At 39.5% G+C, this 21455-nt stretch overlaps 1 protein-coding gene across 2 annotated transcripts in view; it reads left to right on the top strand.

Moving 5' to 3' along the window:
* The window catches only part of dok2 (docking protein 2), a 21866-nt gene extending 4162 nt beyond the window's left edge, over positions 1 to 17704 (top strand). For both annotated transcript variants that reach the window (XM_036213726.1, XM_024276369.2), the window contains 5 exons: positions 8195 to 8303; positions 14137 to 14306; positions 15312 to 15596; positions 15829 to 15936; positions 16437 to 17704. In XM_036213726.1, the coding sequence (XP_036069619.1) occupies positions 8195 to 8303; positions 14137 to 14306; positions 15312 to 15596; positions 15829 to 15936; positions 16437 to 17270 (1506 nt within the window). In that variant the 3' untranslated portion in view covers positions 17271 to 17704. The remainder of the gene's footprint in view (positions 1 to 8194; positions 8304 to 14136; positions 14307 to 15311; positions 15597 to 15828; positions 15937 to 16436) is intronic.
* The last annotated feature ends 3751 nt before the right edge of the window (positions 17705 to 21455 follow it).

Raw genomic sequence — 21455 nt, 5'->3', positions numbered from 1 at the left:
TTTTTTTTTTTTTTTTTTTTTTTGCTCTGCATGTTTTCAGTTGTGGATGCAAACAATTGAGTTCAGCAGCACCAGGACTTCTCAGGAACTGCTTGATTTCTTCTTCCTAGTACACAGAGATGGTTCCTCTCCTCTTTTAGGACAGAGTTTGTGGTTTTTAAGGAGAATGTTTGATTTGCGCCGGTCTGACTTTGGAGTTTTTTATTTGTTGTTTCGAAGTCTGGGTCGTCTCTTTCTTGAGGAACAGTTGAATGATCCATGCTCTTTAACCCTAATCTTGTTTTGAACAAAAGCCAAAAAGCTTTATGCAATTGTCCAAACTCATCTCTTTAATGCACAGGCCGTTCTAAGCTAACTCATCTTTGTGCAAGTCCTTTAGCAGACAGGGAATTTTTCACAAAAGGGAAGTTTTAGGACTTTAATGCAAAAATAGAGGCAAAAAACTTGAATACGTCTGGTTTCATCACCTTAGATAATTTCCAAATTCTGGATAGAAAAGTAGAGACTCCCACTCATGTAGTTCTATGAAGCTTTCAGGAGGAACATTGTTGTTTAAAGTTAAGGCTTTTTGTTCTAAATGCAGTAAAAGAAGTTTGGCTGACAGTTGCATCACTGTTTGACATAAAGAGGTTCTCCAGATGATCGTCAGTATGATGCAAAGACAGTGGACATCATTCAGAGAGCGCAGTTGTGTCTCTCAGTTCCCTTAAAGCTGGTGCGTAAAATTGGAACATACCATTGTTGTGCGTGTGGTAAGTGTATTGTAAAGTATTTGTGAGGATCATGAAAGTTAAATGCACTGATGACATACAGCTGATGTTGTCGTGCGGTGCCCTTACACCAACTCTAGAACACTTGTACACATGAACAACTCTAACTGAAAATAGTCTTTTGGTCAGTGCACACATTTTGAGGGGGTTAAGAAAATGAAAAATCTATACAACATTCCTGCATCTTTCACCCTTACTTAACCTTACGTGTTGAATAAATGTTCCCCCGCAGCATGCCCATAGATAAAAATATGCACAAACATTTTCACCTTACCGGCTCACCGGGCAATCTTAAATTTAGTGCGACCACCCAAGTGCACTATTTAGGTAGGCCCCTTTTTCAGCACATATTCTCCTGTAAGGGCTGGTGTGAATAAGGCATAAAGTAATGTTGATAAAACTGCATTAAAAATAATAATAAAAGAGTAAAATAGTGAACTTTTAACCAGATTTTGTAAAAAAAAAAAAATAACCGGACTAAGAATTAAGAAGTAAGAGTAAGCTGATATAAGGATTTTGTCTAAAAGTGAGACATGGGCGTCATGTATGTTTACCATGTATATAAGGTCTTGTTGAAAACAGATTTACAAAAAGATTGGAATGATGGTGAGAATTATGTCTGAGGTTGTTACTTTACCATGTATTCATTCTGAATATTTTCCAGTAAAATGTTGACATATTTGAAGTGAACTTGATATATACACAGAATGAGTTGAATATGTCTGAACAAATTCATTGACTTTAGAATTCATTTTCCCCTGGCTAAGGTTGGTTTTATGTGATCCTGACATTCCTGCTCCCACACATGCTTGCAAGGTGTGGAATGGTTTACTGGTGGATTGATGTTTAGGTTCACTCACAAGCTCTGGATTTAAAAAAAAGCAAACGATAGGAACAGACTTTGGACTTCTTCTGCCGGTTGACTGGAGAAGGTGGTTATATGAAAGAGGCTTTGGTAGAAATGTTCATGATTCAATTCGGACATCTTTCTGCAGGCCAGTCCAACTAAAGGAAATTCTGGAGAAATTCCTAAATAGAGTAAAAACGGAAAGAGGTTCAATAATAAAATGATGAATGTTGTAAAGATGGACCAGTGAGGAGGTGTAGATGCATTTCCCATCAGCGGTCACCACAATGATCATTGACGCTGACCCCTCCTGTTAGGCAGTGGCTTGAAGAGCTCACGGGATTCAAACTGATTCCCTATGTGCCAGTTCTGCTCTCATCCAAGGTGGAGGCGCTGAATCACAAGTATTAATGAGACAAGTGGTAGAATTAGTTTTTTTATTTCTGTGATTTTATTTTCCATTGTGGTCAGATGTGGATTCAGAAAATGAGCAGCAAATTCTGCAAGATTTTTCTATCAGTATCAAACTCTGCTGTTTTTTAATAAACCCTTCTCTATTTAAATAATAAAATACATTTCCTTTAGATTTTTTTTCTTTCCATTTTTTAAGACCATTAATGAAGAGATTAAAATGAGATCAGTTTGATCTTTTAACACTTATGGCGATGCCTTTAAATGAGTCTGTTTTAGCAGATTTCAGCTTCACAAAAACTTTTATTTTGACATTCTTTCTTGAAAGTGTTGAAATAAATGCTGAAAAACAGAACAGGGGAAAAATGTCGGAGGAACATGGGTTGACAACTCTTAAGCAAAGTTCAGTTTACTCCACCTGACGTTTAAAAAAAAAACTCTTAACTCTTTACTTTGTATTCTCTGACTTTTGCCAACAAGACTAAAAGTTGGGTTTTTGGTCTTTGTGCAGATGCTCAATGAGCTTTTACGGTTCAACCCACAGAAACATTAATAAAAGACAAAAATGACTCTCCCCCCTGTACAGTCCACAATGCAGAACTGCCCTAAAAGCAGATGTGACATTCAAAAATGCTGAAGCGGACTTGCAGCTTCACTGAGAAGGTGTGGACATCTGCGGCTTCTTGTTTAACCGTCACTTTGTGTTCCTCTTTGGGAGGGTCAGAGGCTCTTCAAGGATCTGGTCACAAACGAAAAGCAGCAGAAGACACAGAGCAGCAGAAGACCTCTTTCTCACGCAAACGGCTGGAATGCGGCTCCATCCAGTTTTGGGGGGGGAGGCTTGCTGTTATAAATAGCAGGATGCTGACAGACAGCTGACAGTCCTGAGTCACAACTCCACTTCCTTCTGCAGTGCATGTGTGTGTGACAGGAAACCCACAGCAGCTAATCATGCTGCAACTTCCACAAAAGACAAACATGCAAATGCTCCTCAGTCACTGCGTCTTTAAAACGTGGACAAACGTCGACAGACGTTAGAATCACTCTCCAGCCCTCAGATTTTCTTTTATTTAAAAAAAATGATTGTGAAGTTTTTAACCAAAATCCAAACAACTTAAATCTCTTTAAGACATTTTTCATGTCGATCTGAAGCCTCTGTTTCCAAAATCTTCTCTGAGGGGGCGTGGCTTTTGGATCTGAGCCGAGGAGCCCCGCCCCCGTTCCCCCTGTCTGATTACTCAAGTTCTGTGTATTGCTAGCGTGAATCTTCACCTCTGCTACATAAAAATGTCAATTAACTTTGCTAATGTCCAGCTGTAATGTTTTGAGGAAGTGAAGAACTTTGTGGACCGAACTTTCATTGATTTACAATCCTTTACAGCTGCAGTCAAATGAGCCACTGTTCGCATTTCCGTAGTCACATCAAGAAGATCCCTGGAGTCTCGCAGAGATTTTCCAGCGTTCTCAGTCCTGCTACCATAAATATTGTATCAAACTCACACCAAAAATCCAGTGATGCTGATTTGACCACAGAAATGTGAACGGCGGCTCATTTGAAGTCAATGTGAAGATACCATCTTCTCTTCTCCAGAACCTGAACTAGACACTAGGAACAGATGAGGGTTTAGTGCATGTGCAGCAGAGCTGTTGATGGAAAGAAGATCATTCATTCAAACAGAGTCTGTCCAAGACAGTTTGATTGACAGAGATTTAAAAAGAGAAATACTCGGAAATACAAAAACGAAATGATTTTTGTACAATTTTTATTACATCTTGTTACTATTTTGTCTAAAGTCCCACTCCGATCATCTATTGGTCTTTTTTCAAAATGTAGTGGCAGTAGTTTGGTAGAAATTCTCTTTCAACTTGCGAGCGGGACTGCTAGTAGAGTAAGCCCAGCCCCACTTCCCATTATCCATCTGTCCATCTCTTTCATTAGCTTACAGCCCTCACACCCGTTAAGCTAACATAAGCGGTGCAACAAAATGGTAAAAAATATGAGAGCTATTCAAGGTCAGACGAGGAAAACAAAGAGGCAGCTGATTTCTGACTGGAAGGTCGTAGGTTTGGTTCCCACCTTATTTTCTTATGTGTTAGAGTGTCCTCGAGCAAGACACTCAACCCAACATTCCTCCTGCTGATCTGGCTGTGTGACTGACTATGGACCTCTTTGGGACGTCGAGTCAGACAGGAGATATATGAGATATAGAAATTACTCAGAAGAAGAACTGTTTTACTTCAATTCAGGACAAAAAACAACAAAAAAGGGCTGGACTGAATGTGCAGAAGCTTACAGCTGACTGGAGCAACTCACCTCTTTTAGGAAGAGACAGCAGAGTGTCATGTCATGATGGAGACAGAAACACGACAAATACTAGAAGTGATATTGACACATTTAGTCCAGAGGAAATGGATCTTTTTTTATTATTATTATCATATAAAAACTGAATAGGATCAAATCGTCTTTGCAAGCAGCAAAACTGCAGAAAGACAAACCTTTATCCTAAACTCAAACAGAACAGGAAATAAGCGAGTAAATGAAACGTATGCAGAAATAAACGATGAGGAAGAACAGAAAATAATGATAGGAAACCAGTGATAGAGAAGTAGGGTGATGAGGTTTGATGAGGATCTGTCAAAGGCCAACCGACAGTGTGGATTTTGACTAAGGCCAGGGTACTGACGGTCCAGATGGACCAACAACACACACAATTTAGGGGTAAAGCAAATAAGTTAAGGGGCTTAAGATTTCATAAATTTGATTTTGGAATTCTTAAACGACCCAGCCACTACGGCCAAGTGGGCCCCATATGGTTTAAAAGTGGGCAGAAAATGTGTGCCGCGAATGAATCTGTCCACACCTGTGTTTGCCCACATTGGCTTAAGTGGGCACTCACTATGCTAGCCAGGCGCCCGGTGGACAGAGGAGACAGAGGAAAAGAGGAAAAATCCAATTGGGGCCACATTTTCTGCCACTTTTAAATCATATGGCCTTACTGGCTGGGAAGCTTCTATTAGATATTTCCTAATCTTTGTCAAGAATGAGACTATAATTGACTCAAATATTTGTTGAAAGTGTAAACAGAGAGCTCTCAGCTACGACTGTGGGAAGTGGGGGTGGGGTTGCTCCTCACCAACAGTCCTGGCCAACACTCAGAGGTGAGTTTCTGGTGAAATATCTAACGACACAACATTTAAAAAAAAAAAATTGTCTAAAAACAGCATAATCATAGTTAAGAGACCACTGGGAACGATTTTACAATAGATCAAAAAGTGATGGGATTGGGACTCTTATCTCCAGTCTCTGAGGTTTGAACTCTCACACCTTCTGTCGGTTCCTGAACGCCCCTCATGGACTTGTTGCTGTCAACACGGCGTCAACGCTTCTATGAGTTTTTTCTGTTCATAATTATACAGAATTCACATTCGAATCCATTCAATTATAAAGCAGTGGCATCACACTACCACCGCCATGTCTGACTGCTCTTCAGATGCAAATTCCCTGAATCGCTGTTTGTTTGACTATAGATGTAAAAGGAAGTTCAGAAAGTTCCTGTTTTGTCTCAGTCCGCAGAATATTTTCTCTAACATTCGGGGGAGTTTGTGTCAAATGTAGAACCACGTGTGATGTTTTGTTTTTTGGGTTTTTTTTTTTTGCTTAGTAGTGTCTTTTTCCTTGATTTCTTCATAGATCCATTTTTGTTCAGTCCATCTCTGACTGTTGAATCATGACCTCTGACCTCAGCTCAGTCAAGTGAGGCCTTCAGTTCCTCTTTTTTTTCTTCTTCTTTTTTTCTCAACCTCTTGGTCAAGTCCTTATATTCATTGACTCACTCTGGTCACTCCTGGGATGGTTCATCAGTCCTCCATGTTTTCTTTACGTATCTAAATGATTTCACAGATTTTTTTTTTGAGACATCAGGACAGGAGATCGGGTGGCATCTTTAACAGCCAGAGTTTCATAACATCAAATATCTGCATATCTCTATTTATATTCTTCCCAAACTTGCTACCTTTTAAATATCTTTGTGGGAACAGTTTTATCATCAACAAGATGTCAGTCTCCTGAACCTCTGACTCTGTCTGTCCACGTGCCCTTGAGCTAGACACTGATCCCTGCATTGGCTGGTATGGCAGCTCTGAAACCATCGGTCTGTGAACATGTGTGAATGTGAGAGTGGGACTGGTGATGCCAGGTCACGCAGTCTTTGATTTGATGAGGTAAATCCAAAATACATATAATTCTATTGATGTAATGATAAATAATTAGATGTTTGATGAGTTTGTTATCTATAAGAGAACTGGACTGAATGACTCCCCCTCCTTGGTGTTCCAAACAGGAAGTATCTGTTCAATCCAAGAAGCCAAAATTCCATATACTTCTATAGAAAAACAAACAGTTATTACTCTGTCATTTTATTTGTCAGAATTGCTCTAATACACATTCAAATAATCCTTATTTTTGTCATAATATTATTACTTTGTTGCAAGTTGCTCAAATTATTAACTGACCAATCATTGGTTTCGATAAAAGTAGGCGGTGTTTATTGATCCACACGTCCAATGTTCAAAATGTTTGATAGAGAGACTTTGGAACAAAAGCCGCCTGAATTGACTTCACTTGGTTGGAGCCTGAAGAAAGTCATTTTCTATGGGTTGGAGGTCTGCAACCTGAGGCTCTGGAGCCACACATGGCTCTTTTGATCCTCCATAGTGGCTTTCTGGTTGAAGAAAAATAAAATAATAGCAATTTTTAAAAGTAAGGGTTGCTAAATTAGTATTGATTTCATTTATTTTAGTTAAGTTTATCACTGAGGTGAACATAGTAGATCAACTGTAATAGTTTTTGTATCCCTGCTGACATCATTAGGCCTTGTTTGCTCTACATTTCCTCCAGAATGCACAGATAACACATACTAAGCAGGAATTTGGTAAGAAGTCGGATCTTTTCTGAATGCTGAGTTTACGTTATGACTTTAAAGTCAATTTTATCTTAGACTGTATAACAATAGTTAGTAGCTATTCAGACCTAAGGCATAACAAGAAAAAAAAAAGATTTTATGTCTTGCGTTGTTTAAAACCTTTAAAACAATGGCTTCACTGGCATTTTCCTGTTTGGGACAGGAAGTCTTTTATTTTGAAAGAAAGCTTCTGTCAAAATTAAAAAGATATGCCAGTTTCTTATGGAGCTAAACTGGGGCCAATATTAAATGAAGCCCAAATAAAACAAGTTGAAAAAATATTGGTGTTTGGCCCAAAAAATTGTTTTATACGTCCGAAACTTTTTGCTAAAGTAAAATTGACTTAATTATTTTCAGCTTCAAATGGTCTTTTTTTAGGTTTCAAAGCTCAAAATTTCAATTTCAAAACTTTAAGTTTCAAAAATTTTTGTGTGTGTTTTTGAATCTGAAATTTTCAAGATTGAAAATGACAAAAAGAGTTGAAAGTAAAAAAAGGATTTGAAACTGAAAAAAAGAGCTTTGAGTTGGACATTTTGAGTTTTTAAAGAAAAAACTGAAATTTTGAAGCTAGAAATAAAGTTTTTATTAGAATAGAAAAAGTTTTTTTTTTTTTTGGCCAAACAACAACAATTTTTTTAATCATTTTTATTTGAGTTTCAAATAATATTGGGCTCTATTTGGCTTAATAGTTTCTCTTAATATTTATGTTTTTATTCACGCCAAAAAAATAAAATAAAATTCATATTAATAAAAAAAAACAACAACAATGTAATGTTACAAAGTGGAGTCAAATTTTCCTAAAAGGATGAAAAAAAAAAGGTTTCACAGCTCTTATTAGGTTTTGATCAGTACCAAACAGGCCGGAATGGCTCTTTTTCTGGCAAAGGTTACTGACCTCTGCTATGAAGTGACACTCACTCGGTCCAGTTCTCTTATACAGTCAATGGGAGGAAGGGATATTTGCCTTTGTTTCCGATGTCTCGGTTCAGTTCAGGTTTCAGTTCTGTCTACATATCATGTTCATGATGTTGATATGTCAACATAAATTCATTCTGAACCATCGCTGATGTTCTAAGTGTTGCAGGCACCTGCTGGATTGTGAAGAATGGCCTTAATGAGTCAGAGTTGATGCAAAACCTGAGGTCACATTTTGTTAAATATTTGAAAACAAATAGAAACATGTTTGTTTGTTTGTTTGTTTGCAGATGAACTGGTTGGACCAAGGATCAAAGTCCAGCAACCTCCAGAGAGGAAACCAGCTGGAGAGGAGCCAAGGGATGGAGGACAACTCCCTGTACAGCGGCAGAGAGACAGGTACTCCTGTTCTTGACGTGCTCTATCCTGTGAACATTTGTGACCTCAGCTGAGGATCTGTCCACGCTGAGCTGCTTCAGAAAGAGACTCACAGGACTGATTTATCTGATGACATCTGAGCTAAAAAGGATCTTGGGGTTTCTTCTTTTTGCTGCCTTGTTAACTTCTTGATCAGCGCTCAGTTCATGTCAGTCATGACTTCCTCTGTCGCACCTTCAACCAAACCTCACTTCCTTTTCAAGTCCTTCCCATCACAGCTAAATTTAGTAACTTAAGGTTTCAACAGCTCAGCGGATGCACACAAACAAGAGCAACTTATTTAGCCTGAAAGGAACTCGGGAGCTGGTCAAATCAATGCATCGCTGTGCATGTGAGCAAGTGTGCAACAACCTTAACCACCTGAGCTAAAAGTAGACACAGGGCATTTTAAAACCAGCCTGTAGAAGAACCAAAAGAAACATCTTCTTATGTCACCTGTCTTCAGGTGAGTTTAGAGAAAGAAGAAGAAAATTCAGATGATAAAGATGAACCCAAGCACAAACTTACCTGTCAGTGCAAAGCAATAACATTCTTACATTTTCATAAACATTTCATTTTAGCACATTTTATTTTTTGTTTCAGTTTTTCCACCCAGAAATATTTGCAATATCTGCAAAAAAGTACATTCAGGTATCAACTTTATTTTTTATTTTTGCTTCTAAATTCAAAAAAATTCCACCTATCTTAAGAACCCACTCAATCCCTTTTAGGATCACGGGGTTGCTGGAGCCTATCCCAGCTACTGTTGGATGGGTAAACTCTGAACCGCAGCAGGTCACATTCATACCTAGGGGTAATTAGAGTAACTAATTAACAAATAAAGCATGTTTTTAGGCTGTGGGAGGAGCTGGAGAACACGAACGAGGAGAACTCCACACAGAAAGAACCCAGCTGGGATTTGAACTCCTGTGAGGCGAAAGCACCGACCACTACACCACTGTCCGGCCCTAATACAGAATATTGAATAGAAATGTCAAGGAATTTAGCTATAAAAATAAGCCTTGGAGCTACTGTTTTTCATGACAGCAGATCAAGTTTTTCTCAGCAAAACTTGAGCTTTTCACTCTTTAATTGAGGAGCATAAAGAAGAAACTTCACAAACATGTTCACATCTGAGGCTCATGAACATCTGCAGATACTTGTGTTTTTGTGTTATAATCAATCACGCTAACTTTCCTAACAACCAGTCTCTACTGGCTTGCCACACCCACACTGTTGCCATGGTAGCAGTACATGAAATATAAAAGTTCAGCTCCATGCACCTTCAAGGGCCGTTCGTTTTATACGCAGAGCCAAAAGCAAGTTGACAGACTTTTCATTGGAAATGGTCCCCTGAAATCGGGTTGCAGAGAGCGGCATACAAGTGGCGTTCAAGAAATGCATGCATCATCTTTCACCTTTAGGTTTTGGGCAGACCAGATGGCACGGGACAACCCTACCCCCCTTCCCGTCGCGGATAATTGGGAGTTCTCTGTTTCTCCCGCTAGCTTAGAGCCCCTTAACCCCCAACCTCACATTAGCAGTTAAACAAAAATGGCGAGCAATGTTGGAGCTATGCAGCTGCACAGTTTATAGACAGCTCAGACGAAGAAAACAAGGACGTTCATGGATCTATGTGTCTGCAAGTGAATGCATCAGCGTGGAGTGGAGAAGGGAGAATGTGGTCCACCCAGCATATTTTCGATGTCACAAATAGGAATTTTTCTAACTGCATTTTTTTTCCGTCTGGTTTTGATTCCTGAAACCAAAGATTTGGATCTTCTTCTGATATGAGAGTTGAATTCTGCTGGAAGATCAGCAACAATTTGTATCAAGTCCTTCGGTTTCTCAAGATTTTAGAGTTTTCTCTGCGTTGAAGTGCTGCATTTTCATTACTGTGGCGTCTTATGCAATAAGCTCCCCCTAAGAAAGTTTCCACTGTGGTTCCTCAGCAAGCCCTGTGTTTGAAGTCACACTCTGCGTAGTGGAAACTTCATGCTGGGTACTTCTGTCGATCACAGGTCACCGCAGGGTGTTGCAGTTGTGCAGTGTCCAACCAAAGCAGTGAGTCTTCAGCTTTTATCTTGATGGGACAAACTTCCTGTTTCTTAACAGGAAGTGCCGTGCTGAGCACATTTTAGACACAAAGATCTGCATGTGAGTTCACTTCCTCTGAGTTTGTCCTGCAGTTGAGTATAATAATTCTCAGGTTTAGATTTTTGAGATGGATGGGGTCTGAACATTTCATCAAGAAGTGTTAGAAATGCGTTTAAGTGTGGTTGAAGTTTGACCTCAGGGGGAGTGAAAGCTGTTGAGGTCAGAACTTTCTGTTAAAGGACAGAGGACTGCTATGTCACCTATTTATATTCTTGTGTAAAATTAAACCTTTTAGAAAATGCATTCTGATTTCTACCTTGTCATACTGCATGTGAAAAAAATACATTTACAACAAATAATGTACTCTTATTCTAAAACAGATTCTGATTTATGGCAAGCGGAAAAGTCCAAATATATCCATGTCAGCACAAACTAATCAGAGTCGAAGAAGAAGATAATCTGTCATTTATACATTAGCAAAGGTGTGTCTGAGAGAGCTCAAGTCACAGGAGCTGTGTGATGGTGTTCGGGTCTCCAATCACCGGCCGCTCCTTGGTAATGAGTCAGACTAAGAACACTTCATGGCCTCCTTATGAGTCAAATACAGCAAGATTTGATTTTTTTCTCCCATTGGTGTGACTGGGGTCCCACTCTGGAGCCAGACAAACGTCATCATTCAGACAGTTATGTTCCATAGTTCCTAACTTTTTTAACATTTCATTTTGATTTCTGAAAATTACTTTGGTTTCTCAAAAGTTTTCATCTTTATTTTGTTTCATTTCCTTTCTTTTTTAGTTTCGGTTTCAAGAATTTTGTTTTGATCTGTAAAATATAAGATTTTTTGATATTGCTTTTTTGACTGTTATTGTGATCTCTAATATGTTTATTGATGTGATTTACACCTCAGGGCCACCATACTGTCTATAAAAGCACACAGGTGTCAGTTTACTGGTGGTTTTCGGCTGATGGAAAGTCACATGTATTTACCACTTCTTTTGGTTTCACTAACTTTAATATTCTCATGAAAAAACCACCACCCAGGATTACGTACTTAATTCTCTTTTGATTGAGGTCAAAGGGTAATAGGGTTAGTCTAACAGCTGAATGCTTTTTAGAGAACTAGATCACAAGTGGTTGGAAGGTTTGGGGACCTCTATCCAAAATTCAGATCTGTGACAACTACATTTAAAAAAAATTGCGTTTTTTTTTTTTTAATCTTTTGATAAAATACTCAAAAATATTTCTAAAACATTATTTTTGTAGAGATATATTTCGTATCAATTATGATACGCTAGGTGATTTGCTGAGTTTTAAAATGTTATTTTAAGATGGAGAAGTATTGACATGAGTGTGCAGGAAAAAACACCTTATTTGCCCACTGTCTCAAATTTGATCCTCACATTTTAACATGATGTAACCGTATCATAAAGAATTAATTGTCAAATTTTGCATTTTTTTTTCAATATACCAAGTGGTCATTCAAGAATAACAATTGATGAGTTATTCTCACCATAAAGATTTTAAAATTGGCTAAACTTTTGCCGCCAAAAGTCTCATGGAAGCAGCCATTTTGAAATGAGCAGGAAAAGCCCTTCTGATGCCCCTAGTGGAATGATGATGACCTACAGGACAGAAAACATGATCCAAGTTCTATCAATTGGATCTTAAGTAAAGTTTGGATCATACTAATGAGATGGGGGTCTCAGAAATGCCAGTATCTCATATAATTTAAATTCTTATATTGGGTTAAAGGACATTCTCACAAGCACATTTATATATTATTTCAAAAAATCAAGCATTTTTCAAATAATTTAATTTTACAAAACAAAAGATGCTCCTTTTTTAGCATAGCACAGGATTTACCAGGATTTTGATCACATTTTTATATCCCATTTTCAAACATTTTTGATAACCTTGAGTTGGCAGTTTTTCAGAACATTTTTCTGTTCTTTTTTTTCCATTTGAACACACAGAACAGTTTTTAGTTATTCTGGAACTAAACGATCCAAGACCACAGTCAGACTCACAGTAGCTAGAAGTAAAAGCTGAGATGAAGAAGAAAGACTCACTAGATCAGATCTGGATTTTGAACAGAAAACTCACAGGTGTTCACGTCAGCTCTGTGTCAACAGAAGAGATGATCTACTGATCTTCAGATCAAAGAAGCCAAATCAGCTGTTGTAAACGGAGTCAGACAACAGGAAGTACCTGTTTGGTCGATGTTGTAGCGATAGTTTTGTAAAGAACTTAATTGCTGCAGAAGTTTCACCACAAAAGTGACATCTTTGAACATGTGAGGTCATGATAAGCGGCTCCTGAATGTGCTACTGTTGTTCCACATCCTGAAGCATCGCACAGGTGTGTGGTTTACTCTGTGGATCAGCTGCAGTTCCACCACCCAAAGTTCGGCAGTGGAAGGCGTCAGAAACGTTTTCTTCTTTTTTTAACCTCTTTTCTAATCAAAATAACTTGTTCAACACCAAAGCTTAATTTTTTTAAAGATGTATTTGTGTAGACGCAATGATGAAGGACTCAGACTGAAGATAATGGGATTAGGGATACTTAACAATACATTTACCACACACACAACAATGGTACGCTCCATTTTCATGATGTCCATTAAGGTAAATATGTTTTCTAAGAAGACCCCAAGCATTTTGCAGTCACACTCATTCACACACTGGTTGAAGCTCTGCTGCCAAACACTGGTACCAACATACAAACATCAGGAGTAATGTGGCCACATCGGCCTCAAGAGAAGTGCAAGACACACCTGTGCTCCCTAAGATCCTCCACATGGATACCCCAAAAACCCACAAGACCTGTACGGGTCAAGCCCACGTACGAGTGCATGTGATGGAGGCACTAGTCAGTTTATGCAGAAAATACTTATAACTTCTCCTCAGGGCTTGTTTGCAAGTCTATAAAAATTAATTAATTGGGACTAACAGCTGTTTTGTGTAGAGGACAAGTCAATTCTCAAGCCTCCTGGTTAAACTAAGTCTCATAATTTAGGAAACTTTATTAATAACAATAATGGATTATATTAATCTGCACTTTTCCAGATGTTGAAAGATCTTACAATGAGTTTCCATTATTCAATCCCTCCTCATTCATACTTGGTGATGGTAAGCTACTGATGTAGCCACAACTGCCTTGGGGCAGTCTGACAGAGGTGTGGCTGCCGCATACGGCCCCTCTAACCATCACAGGGACATTCATACGCATTTCTCACACCAATGAAGCCACACTGGAGGCAAGGATGGTTAGATGGCTTGTCTAAGGACACAGCAACGGAGGGCCGGAGGGGGAACGGGGATCGAACCACTAACCCTTTGATCATTGGACAACCTGCTCGACCACCTAAGACACTGTCACCCCTAAACTACAAATGTGTCCTTAAGTGAAGCCTCTTGTCTTTTGAGTCATTTCAGTTTAGGTGAAGGGCGTGGAAGGAGATTTCACAGACAAGAATGATTCTTTCACAACGCCATATTTTCAGATTTACAACAAATAGATCAAGCACAAACCAATGACTTTTCCAGTGTCTGCGTTTGTCTGTAGACAATGTCTTTGATCAATGTTTTAATTCAAGATCAGTAAATATTCACAATGTTTAACAAAAATTTGTATTTTTGTTGCCAAAATAAAACAGTCACCAACTACTATTGTTTGTTCTGTCTTTGATTTTTATGTTCTGTTTGTATGTTTGTCTCAGCTCGTGACTTCAGAGTGAGTGTTCGGAAGACAGACGCATCAGATCGCTGCCGGCTAAAGGGTGACGGCGTCCTACGGGCGGACACGGAGGCTCTGCACCTGCTGGACAGGGCGGGAGATGTCGTGTACTCCTGGCCGTATCGGTATCTGCGACGGTTCGGACGGGACAAGGTGAAGCACACCCACAGAAATGGAGAACCGCCAGAATTTTGATAAACCAAACAGAAGAGAAAGATGCATAAACCTGTAACACAGTACATGAAGTGTACAGACTGAGAGCCAAGTACATAAAATCCTTTATCCATGTTTATGTTAGAAAGTGTTGGAAAAAGTTTTGAATCACTGCTATTAGTGTTAGCAAAAGATGGTGTAATTCCACTGGAGGGGACTAAACAATACTAAACAGCAGCTCAGTGGACTTGTGGTAGAGTGTCTTCCCTGAAACTGGAAGGTTGTTGGTTCAAATCCAGGCACACCAAAGACTAAGGCCCAATTCAAATTCTTCCCTTCTCATTTCCTCTTCATTTGGCCCTCCAAGTGGAGAGTTAAATGCAAAAATATTGTCTCCGATTTTGGACGTCACTTTGGCTTGATGACATCACCAATAGTTGCCGGTCAGCCAGCATTAGCGCCGAACTTCCAGTGCTTGAATATACATAACCACAGTGGTTTTATAACTTTAAAAAGGTCATGCTACAACTAAAAGTCATTACTTACATTTAAATTTAAACCTCTGTGGTTCAGAGTGCGGTTCTCCTCCGCGGCACAGCCCAACGCGGAAGTGGAGGACTTTATATACCACTTGCACTTCACAAGCCCCTTCAAAAGAAGGGGTAGGGAGAAGGGAAGAATTTGGAAAATGGGACCCAATGCCTCCCTGGTTGACACTCTGCATAAAGGGGTAGGACTGGGGGGTTTGCGCAGCTGTGTCTGCAGCTCATGGCTCCCCCGGGGGATGGGCCAAATGCAGAAAACAGACCTAACTGTGTGACAAGTGATGGGACTTTAACTTTACTGATGACAACTAAAGTACAAATTAGTTAAAGACTGCAATGAAACACAAAGAGAAGTTGAATCGTGGAAAACAAAATGATACGTAAAGATACCAAAATGCAGCAAGAACTTGGCTCGTGCAGCCAGACAAAGATTGATCTGACACTTTTTTTTTGTCTTCAGTGCACTTTCTCCTTCGAGGCGGGTCGCAGGTGCGACTCCGGTGAGGGGAACTTCGAGTTTGACACCAAAGAGGGGAACTTCCTGTTCCAGGCTGTGGAGGCTGCCATCAACCTGCAGAAGATCTCCCTTCCACAAAGACAGATCTCCGCGGGGGGCCAGGGAGGAGCAGACACTCCTCAGAACCCCAACCAAACAACCCCGTCTCTCAACCTGCCCTCTGCCCACAGCTGGACGCCGCCAACGCCTCATCCCCGCACCCAAATCCCACAACCCCCATCTCCTCAGGTCAGCTGGCACTGCTGCCTGTGCTTCAGAATAAAAGTGGAGGCCAAAAACAACTGAAGGATTTCAAAATTAAAGCATTGAGTTTGGGTTACTGGTTCAAATTAAAAAAAAAAAAAACAAATCATGCAGTGCTATATTTAAACAAATATGGTGACTCCAATGATGTTTCCAAACAGACTGCGATTTTTTTGGTTTGTCCTGTAGAGTGTTTGATGGTTTGTGTTTGCACCAGGCGGATGGCGTGTACAGCATGGTGAGCGAACCTGTACACCTTCAGACTATGCAGCACAAGGACAACGACAGATCTACCTCCCCACAGCAGCAACAGCGCCCCCAGATGGTAGGAAAGCAAATGACTGACACATTATTAGCATGTGAACAAAAATATTATTTACAACAGTTTTATTTTTGCTCCCATCATCTATAAATATTCTTCACAGATCTGTTTAAATCTATGATACTGAGATGATCCATCCCACATGTGCCATATGTAGATTCTGATGAGTCAGCACTATTATTGCACGTGTGCCTTAGAATGGCCACAATAAAAGACCAGAATCTGGTGTTACCACCATTTGCATCTTTTTCACAGAGTTATTATTTTTGTCTTTTGAGTCATGAGAGACAACCATGTAAACATGCATGAATATGGTGAACATCTAAACATAGCCAAGATAAAAATTATTAGAACTTTTTGGAAATATAGTTAAAAAAACTGAAATTATTATCATTATTTTAATTAAACCTGTATTTAACCAAGTGAGGTATTAAGAAATGTCCCTAAAACTAACTGCTCTTTAACTTTATGTAAATGACTGACCATTTATTTGTTGTTTTTAGTCTCAACTGGAGCCTCCCCGAGACAAAATCTTGACTGGAGTGAAGAGTTTGACTTTGGACAACCGTGGACTCCCTGTTTCACGAAAGAATCAGGTCAAAATGATCTCCAGCTGCCCTCTGCCCAACCCTGGACCAGATTCTAAACCCAACCCGCCCCCCAACCCTCACCACGGCTCCAAACTCAGCTCCAACCCGAATGGTAGCCAGACATACTCTCAGGTCAGCCACGGAGCAGTTTCAAGGCGGAGCATCAAGAGGGAGAATATGGGCGGCGGCATCAGTCCCCCCTGTACCCCACCTCTGAAAAGCAAGGATCCAGATTACTCCTTACCCTTTGACACCCTAATCTCCAGTGACATCCTGAACTCCCTTCAGGCTTTTGGCGATGATGCAGGTGCTGATCCTCTGTACGACAGCATAGACGAGATGAAGATCAGGAACATCTTCCGGGATGAAACTGAAACTCTCGGGCCAGCATATGGAAAGTTAGAGCACATCTACGATGAGCCGGAAGGCTGCGCGGTCCCTGCCCCAACACAGGAGTTTGTCCCTGCCACCGTGGTCTACGACAATCCTGAGGAGATGAAGGGGGACGCCTGGAAGATTATGGGCACGACCGCAGACCCTAAAGGTCACGAGTACCCCTACAACCCCCGCGTGGACGACTATGCCGTACCCAAACGGGTTCAGAGGGTGATGACCGCCTCACAGGGCTGCAGTCAGGAAGCACAGCAAGAAGAAGGAGAGGAGCAACCTGAACTAGAAGAAGGGGAGGAGCAGACGGAGGAAATGCGAGATTCACCGTACAAGAATGTGATGATGAAAATCGAGTAGAAGACTGAAGGGATCAAAATCCAGTTCGGAAGGCATGATGGCCTGCTTGTTTTTCAGATTTCCCCGCCATACCTGCTATTAATTTGAGGAAACTGACAGGGCAGATGTTTGTACCTCTAACTGCACCTTTTCCAGATTCCTCGTCAAAGACGCTCCAAGAGATCTTCTTTTGTTCTGTGATCTGTGTTAAAGACTGTTTGTTACCCAGTTCTTCATGTGAAGATAAACTTACAGCAACATTCACACCCTAAAAAATAGTTTGCTGTCAACTATTGTAAATAAGGAGTTACCACATAAAATATGAGTTACTTGGTATGCCTAAAATTAACCTTCTGTCCTAATAAAGATTAATTTATCTGCTCATTTAACCAATGTAAAATGTTTATCATTTGAAATGTTCACTGTGATGTACTAAACAGAATGCAACATTTTAAGTCACATGTTGACTTTTGTCCCTTTAAAATAAAATACTATTTAGCTTGCTAACAATAGCTTTATTAATAAGACGCCAATGCAACTAATATACACAAATAGTATTTGAACAGCTTTTGATTTTGCAAGTTTTCCCTCTTAGAAATCATGGAGGAGTCTCACATTTTCATCTTAAGATAATCTTAGGCTTAGAGACATAATCTAAAAACATATGGAAATGACATTGTATGTATCTTTTTCATAATTCATCTGTTTGTTGATGCTGCAAATAAGTACTTGAACACCTGTCTATCAGCTAGAATTTTGACCCACAAAGATCTGTCAGTTCACCTGAAAAAACTCCACCTCCACTACACTGATTATCTATGTAAATTAGAAGCACCTGTTTGAGGTTATCAAGACACCTGTCCACCCCATATAAACAGCAAGATACCAACTACTAATATGGACAAGGCCAAAGAGCTGTCTAAAGACACCAGAGACAAAATTGCATACCTCCACAAAGCTATTAACTAAATAAAAACAAACTACACTGCAAACACACAACGGTTCTAAAGTATGAAAGAAAGAAGGTAAAATGGAGTTTGTCATTATATCTAAATACAAGGAACTCCATCAGCCTACTCTAGCAACTCTACTTTTTTGAAAAACTAAAGATTTGAATCAGTCACAAGTTAAAACATATAAAGTTCAAACTGCATGTGCTCATTGACTGGGCAGGAACAACAACAACTAAGTTTATGATCTTTAATCATTAGCATGGTTTGTTATAATCAGCACAAACTCAGTTTGTACTCTAAAAAACAACTTTTTCCCTCCCAGCCTTCATTCTTGCCCCTCGGTTAGAAATTGCTTTTACAAACCTGAGAACTTTTCCAGGCTGAGAATCTTGTCATGATCAGGAGCATCAAACTCAAGGCCGTGTTCTAGAAAGAGGTCAGTGTCTATGTGGCGGTCTCCTGGATCTTCAATGGCTAGACCATCCTCAGAATCCAGTCACAAAGAATCAAACATTTAATGCCAAGAATATTTAGATTAGCTTGCAATTTACATGCTAACATAACTTGGAGAAAAAAAATCAGCTGCAATGTATTTTTTAAAAGCATACTTGGACAGATAAGATGTTTTTTGTACAAAACAACCTCATCCTGGAAAATGTTTTTTCAAATTTTCAATAAATTTGACTATTTTTTTTAGCTGTTTTGAGATAAAGAAAACTGGACTTTTATTGAACATTTTCTTAAAAAAAACATTAATTTCAGCTGAAAGACAGAGCTCCTCTACTGTAGTTGCAGCTAAAGAAGCCCCAAATTATAACATTGTTAAACTTGATGAAATCTGAGGGATCAGGACAGGAATGTTGACAATCAGAAGCTTCATTTTGCTCAGTTTCTTCAATGTTTTGCAGCATCTGCATTATACCACCATCTACTGGTAAATGCACGGCTTTACATTAAAGCAAAGATTTAGCAAGATCCAATGCACCATATTCATATATCATGTCAACAATTTTTAACAATAGTTTCTCACTCAAAAAAAAAAAAAATATATATATATACATATATATATACATACATACAGATTCAACTAACAGTATTTTATTTGTTTAATGTTCTAATTTTCAGAAAAGTTCACCTTAAAAGCTAAAATTCAAATTTTCATCAAATCAGGGATGGACATCATTCTGTATTTGGAATAAACAAAATGTTTCCAGCAGATTCCAAAAACCATCAATGGAGTCAAGGTTTAGACGCCCAGGTAGTCAGGTGATGTCGTTTTTACGGCACTCAATGATGCTGATCCTGGACCTGACCAAGTGCAGCAAAACCTGAAACATGACATGTCTCCCAAAGATTTGTAAAGTAGCCACAAATCGATTAAAAAAAAAAATCAAAGCTACAGTATATCAACACTTTTGTTTCATTGAAACAGGAATTAAGTCTTTTTTTTTCAATAAAACAGTGGTGTGTGTGCATGGAGTGAAAATTTTAAAAGAATATATAGGATCTGAGCGATGCGTTAAAGCTTTGTGACGCACAGTATTAACCCACAGTTAATGGCACCATGAAAGCAAGCAAAACAAGACTTGCTCCCTGTTTTGGTCACAAGGTGGCAGCATTAGGCAAGAAACTGCTGATATGTGAGTACAAAGGAAAAAGGCACAAGATTGAGTTTGAGATCACTCAGGGAGATGTGAGCTCTATTACTGGAGGAGCTACATGTTTGAAATTAGGCTTGATGCAAAGAGTGTTTGATGTCGGAAAAGACCAGGTTTGCCAGGTGAGCATCACATCCAAATTGATCATGAGGTCAGACCGGTTGTACAAGCCCCCAGAAGGATTCCTGTAGCCCTGAGAGACAGAGTGGTAAAGGAACTACAGAGAATGGAAGAAATGGGAGTTATTACAAGACAGACAGAGTCAACAGGATGGTCACTGTAGCTACACCTAAGAAAATACGCATTTCCATGGATCCAAAAGATTTGAACCGAGAAATAAAACGAGAACACTACCCATTGCTCACTGTGGAAGAAGTTGTGTCTCGTATGGCGAACCCCAAATATTTCAGCCGTGCTGGACATTCAAAGAAGACATTTCATACACAGAAGGACTGATGTTCAAGGGAGCAAAGCTCATAGTGCCACAACAGTTGAGACAAGAAATGCTGGAAAAAAATTCCGAATCACATTTGGGGATGGTCAAACGCAAAGAAAGAGCCAGAGACATTTTATGTTGGCCAAACATGTCAAAACATATCAATGAGATTGTGTCAAGGTGTGCAGTTCGCAATGAGCACAAGAATAGTAATTCAAGAGAGCCTCTACTTCCACACCCAGTACCAGACAGGCCGTGGGAGAAAGTAGGTACTGATCTTTTTAAATACAATGGATCAGACTTTGTTTTGTACGTGGACTACTTCTCCAAGTTTCCAGAAAAAATTAAACTAAAAGATACCACCGGTCGCAGTGTCATAGTCACCATGAAATCAATGTTTGCCAAACACGAGATACTTGATGTGGTGATCTTGGATAACTTCAGCATGACTGTGCTGAGTTCAAGGACTTTGCAGAAAGCCATGTTACATCCAGCCAAACACATGCCCATTAAAACAGTCAAGAAGAAGAATACAAACCATCAAGAACCTCCTAAAAAGTCAGAAGATGAAAAAGGAGATCCATGTGTCTCTCCTGGAGTATCGAAACACACCACTAGAGGGAGTAAGACTGTCAACGGCACAGCTGCTCATGGGACAAGACTTAAAGGAAAGATACAAACATCCACCTCACTGCTCATTCCAAAAGGATCAACTCAAGTTAAAAGACAACTGAGAAGAAGACAGGAGAAGCAGAAACGTTATTTTGACAGACAAACAAAGACACTACCAGATTTGCATGCAGGAGAGAACATCGGGATGCAAAGAGGAGCAACATGGCAGCCAGCAGTGGTCCTGCACACACGGACAACCACATTTGTTTGTGGTTCGAACACCAGATAGGAGACTTTACAGAAGAAACAGGAAACATTTAAGGAGAAAATGTTTCCACAAGCAGATGGGCAGGACACTACTGGAGATACAAATGACTATAATGTTGAGAGACACACAGAACTGACAAGTGAACAGGCTAGTGTTCAACCAAAAAAATCGGGCTAGCTCCCTCATTTTTTAACCGATTTTCACAAAACATGGCTAAAATTAAAGCTTAGAAAATGAGTGATGTCGTGGTATATTTAAATTTTATTATCTCTAAAAACT

This window comes from Oryzias melastigma, linkage group LG9 (genome assembly GCF_002922805.2).
Source record: "Oryzias melastigma strain HK-1 linkage group LG9, ASM292280v2, whole genome shotgun sequence".
NCBI lineage: Eukaryota > Metazoa > Chordata > Actinopteri > Beloniformes > Adrianichthyidae > Oryzias > Oryzias melastigma.
The sequence above is the reverse complement of the archived record's forward strand: the minus strand, read 5'-3'. Positions and strand labels throughout refer to the sequence as shown.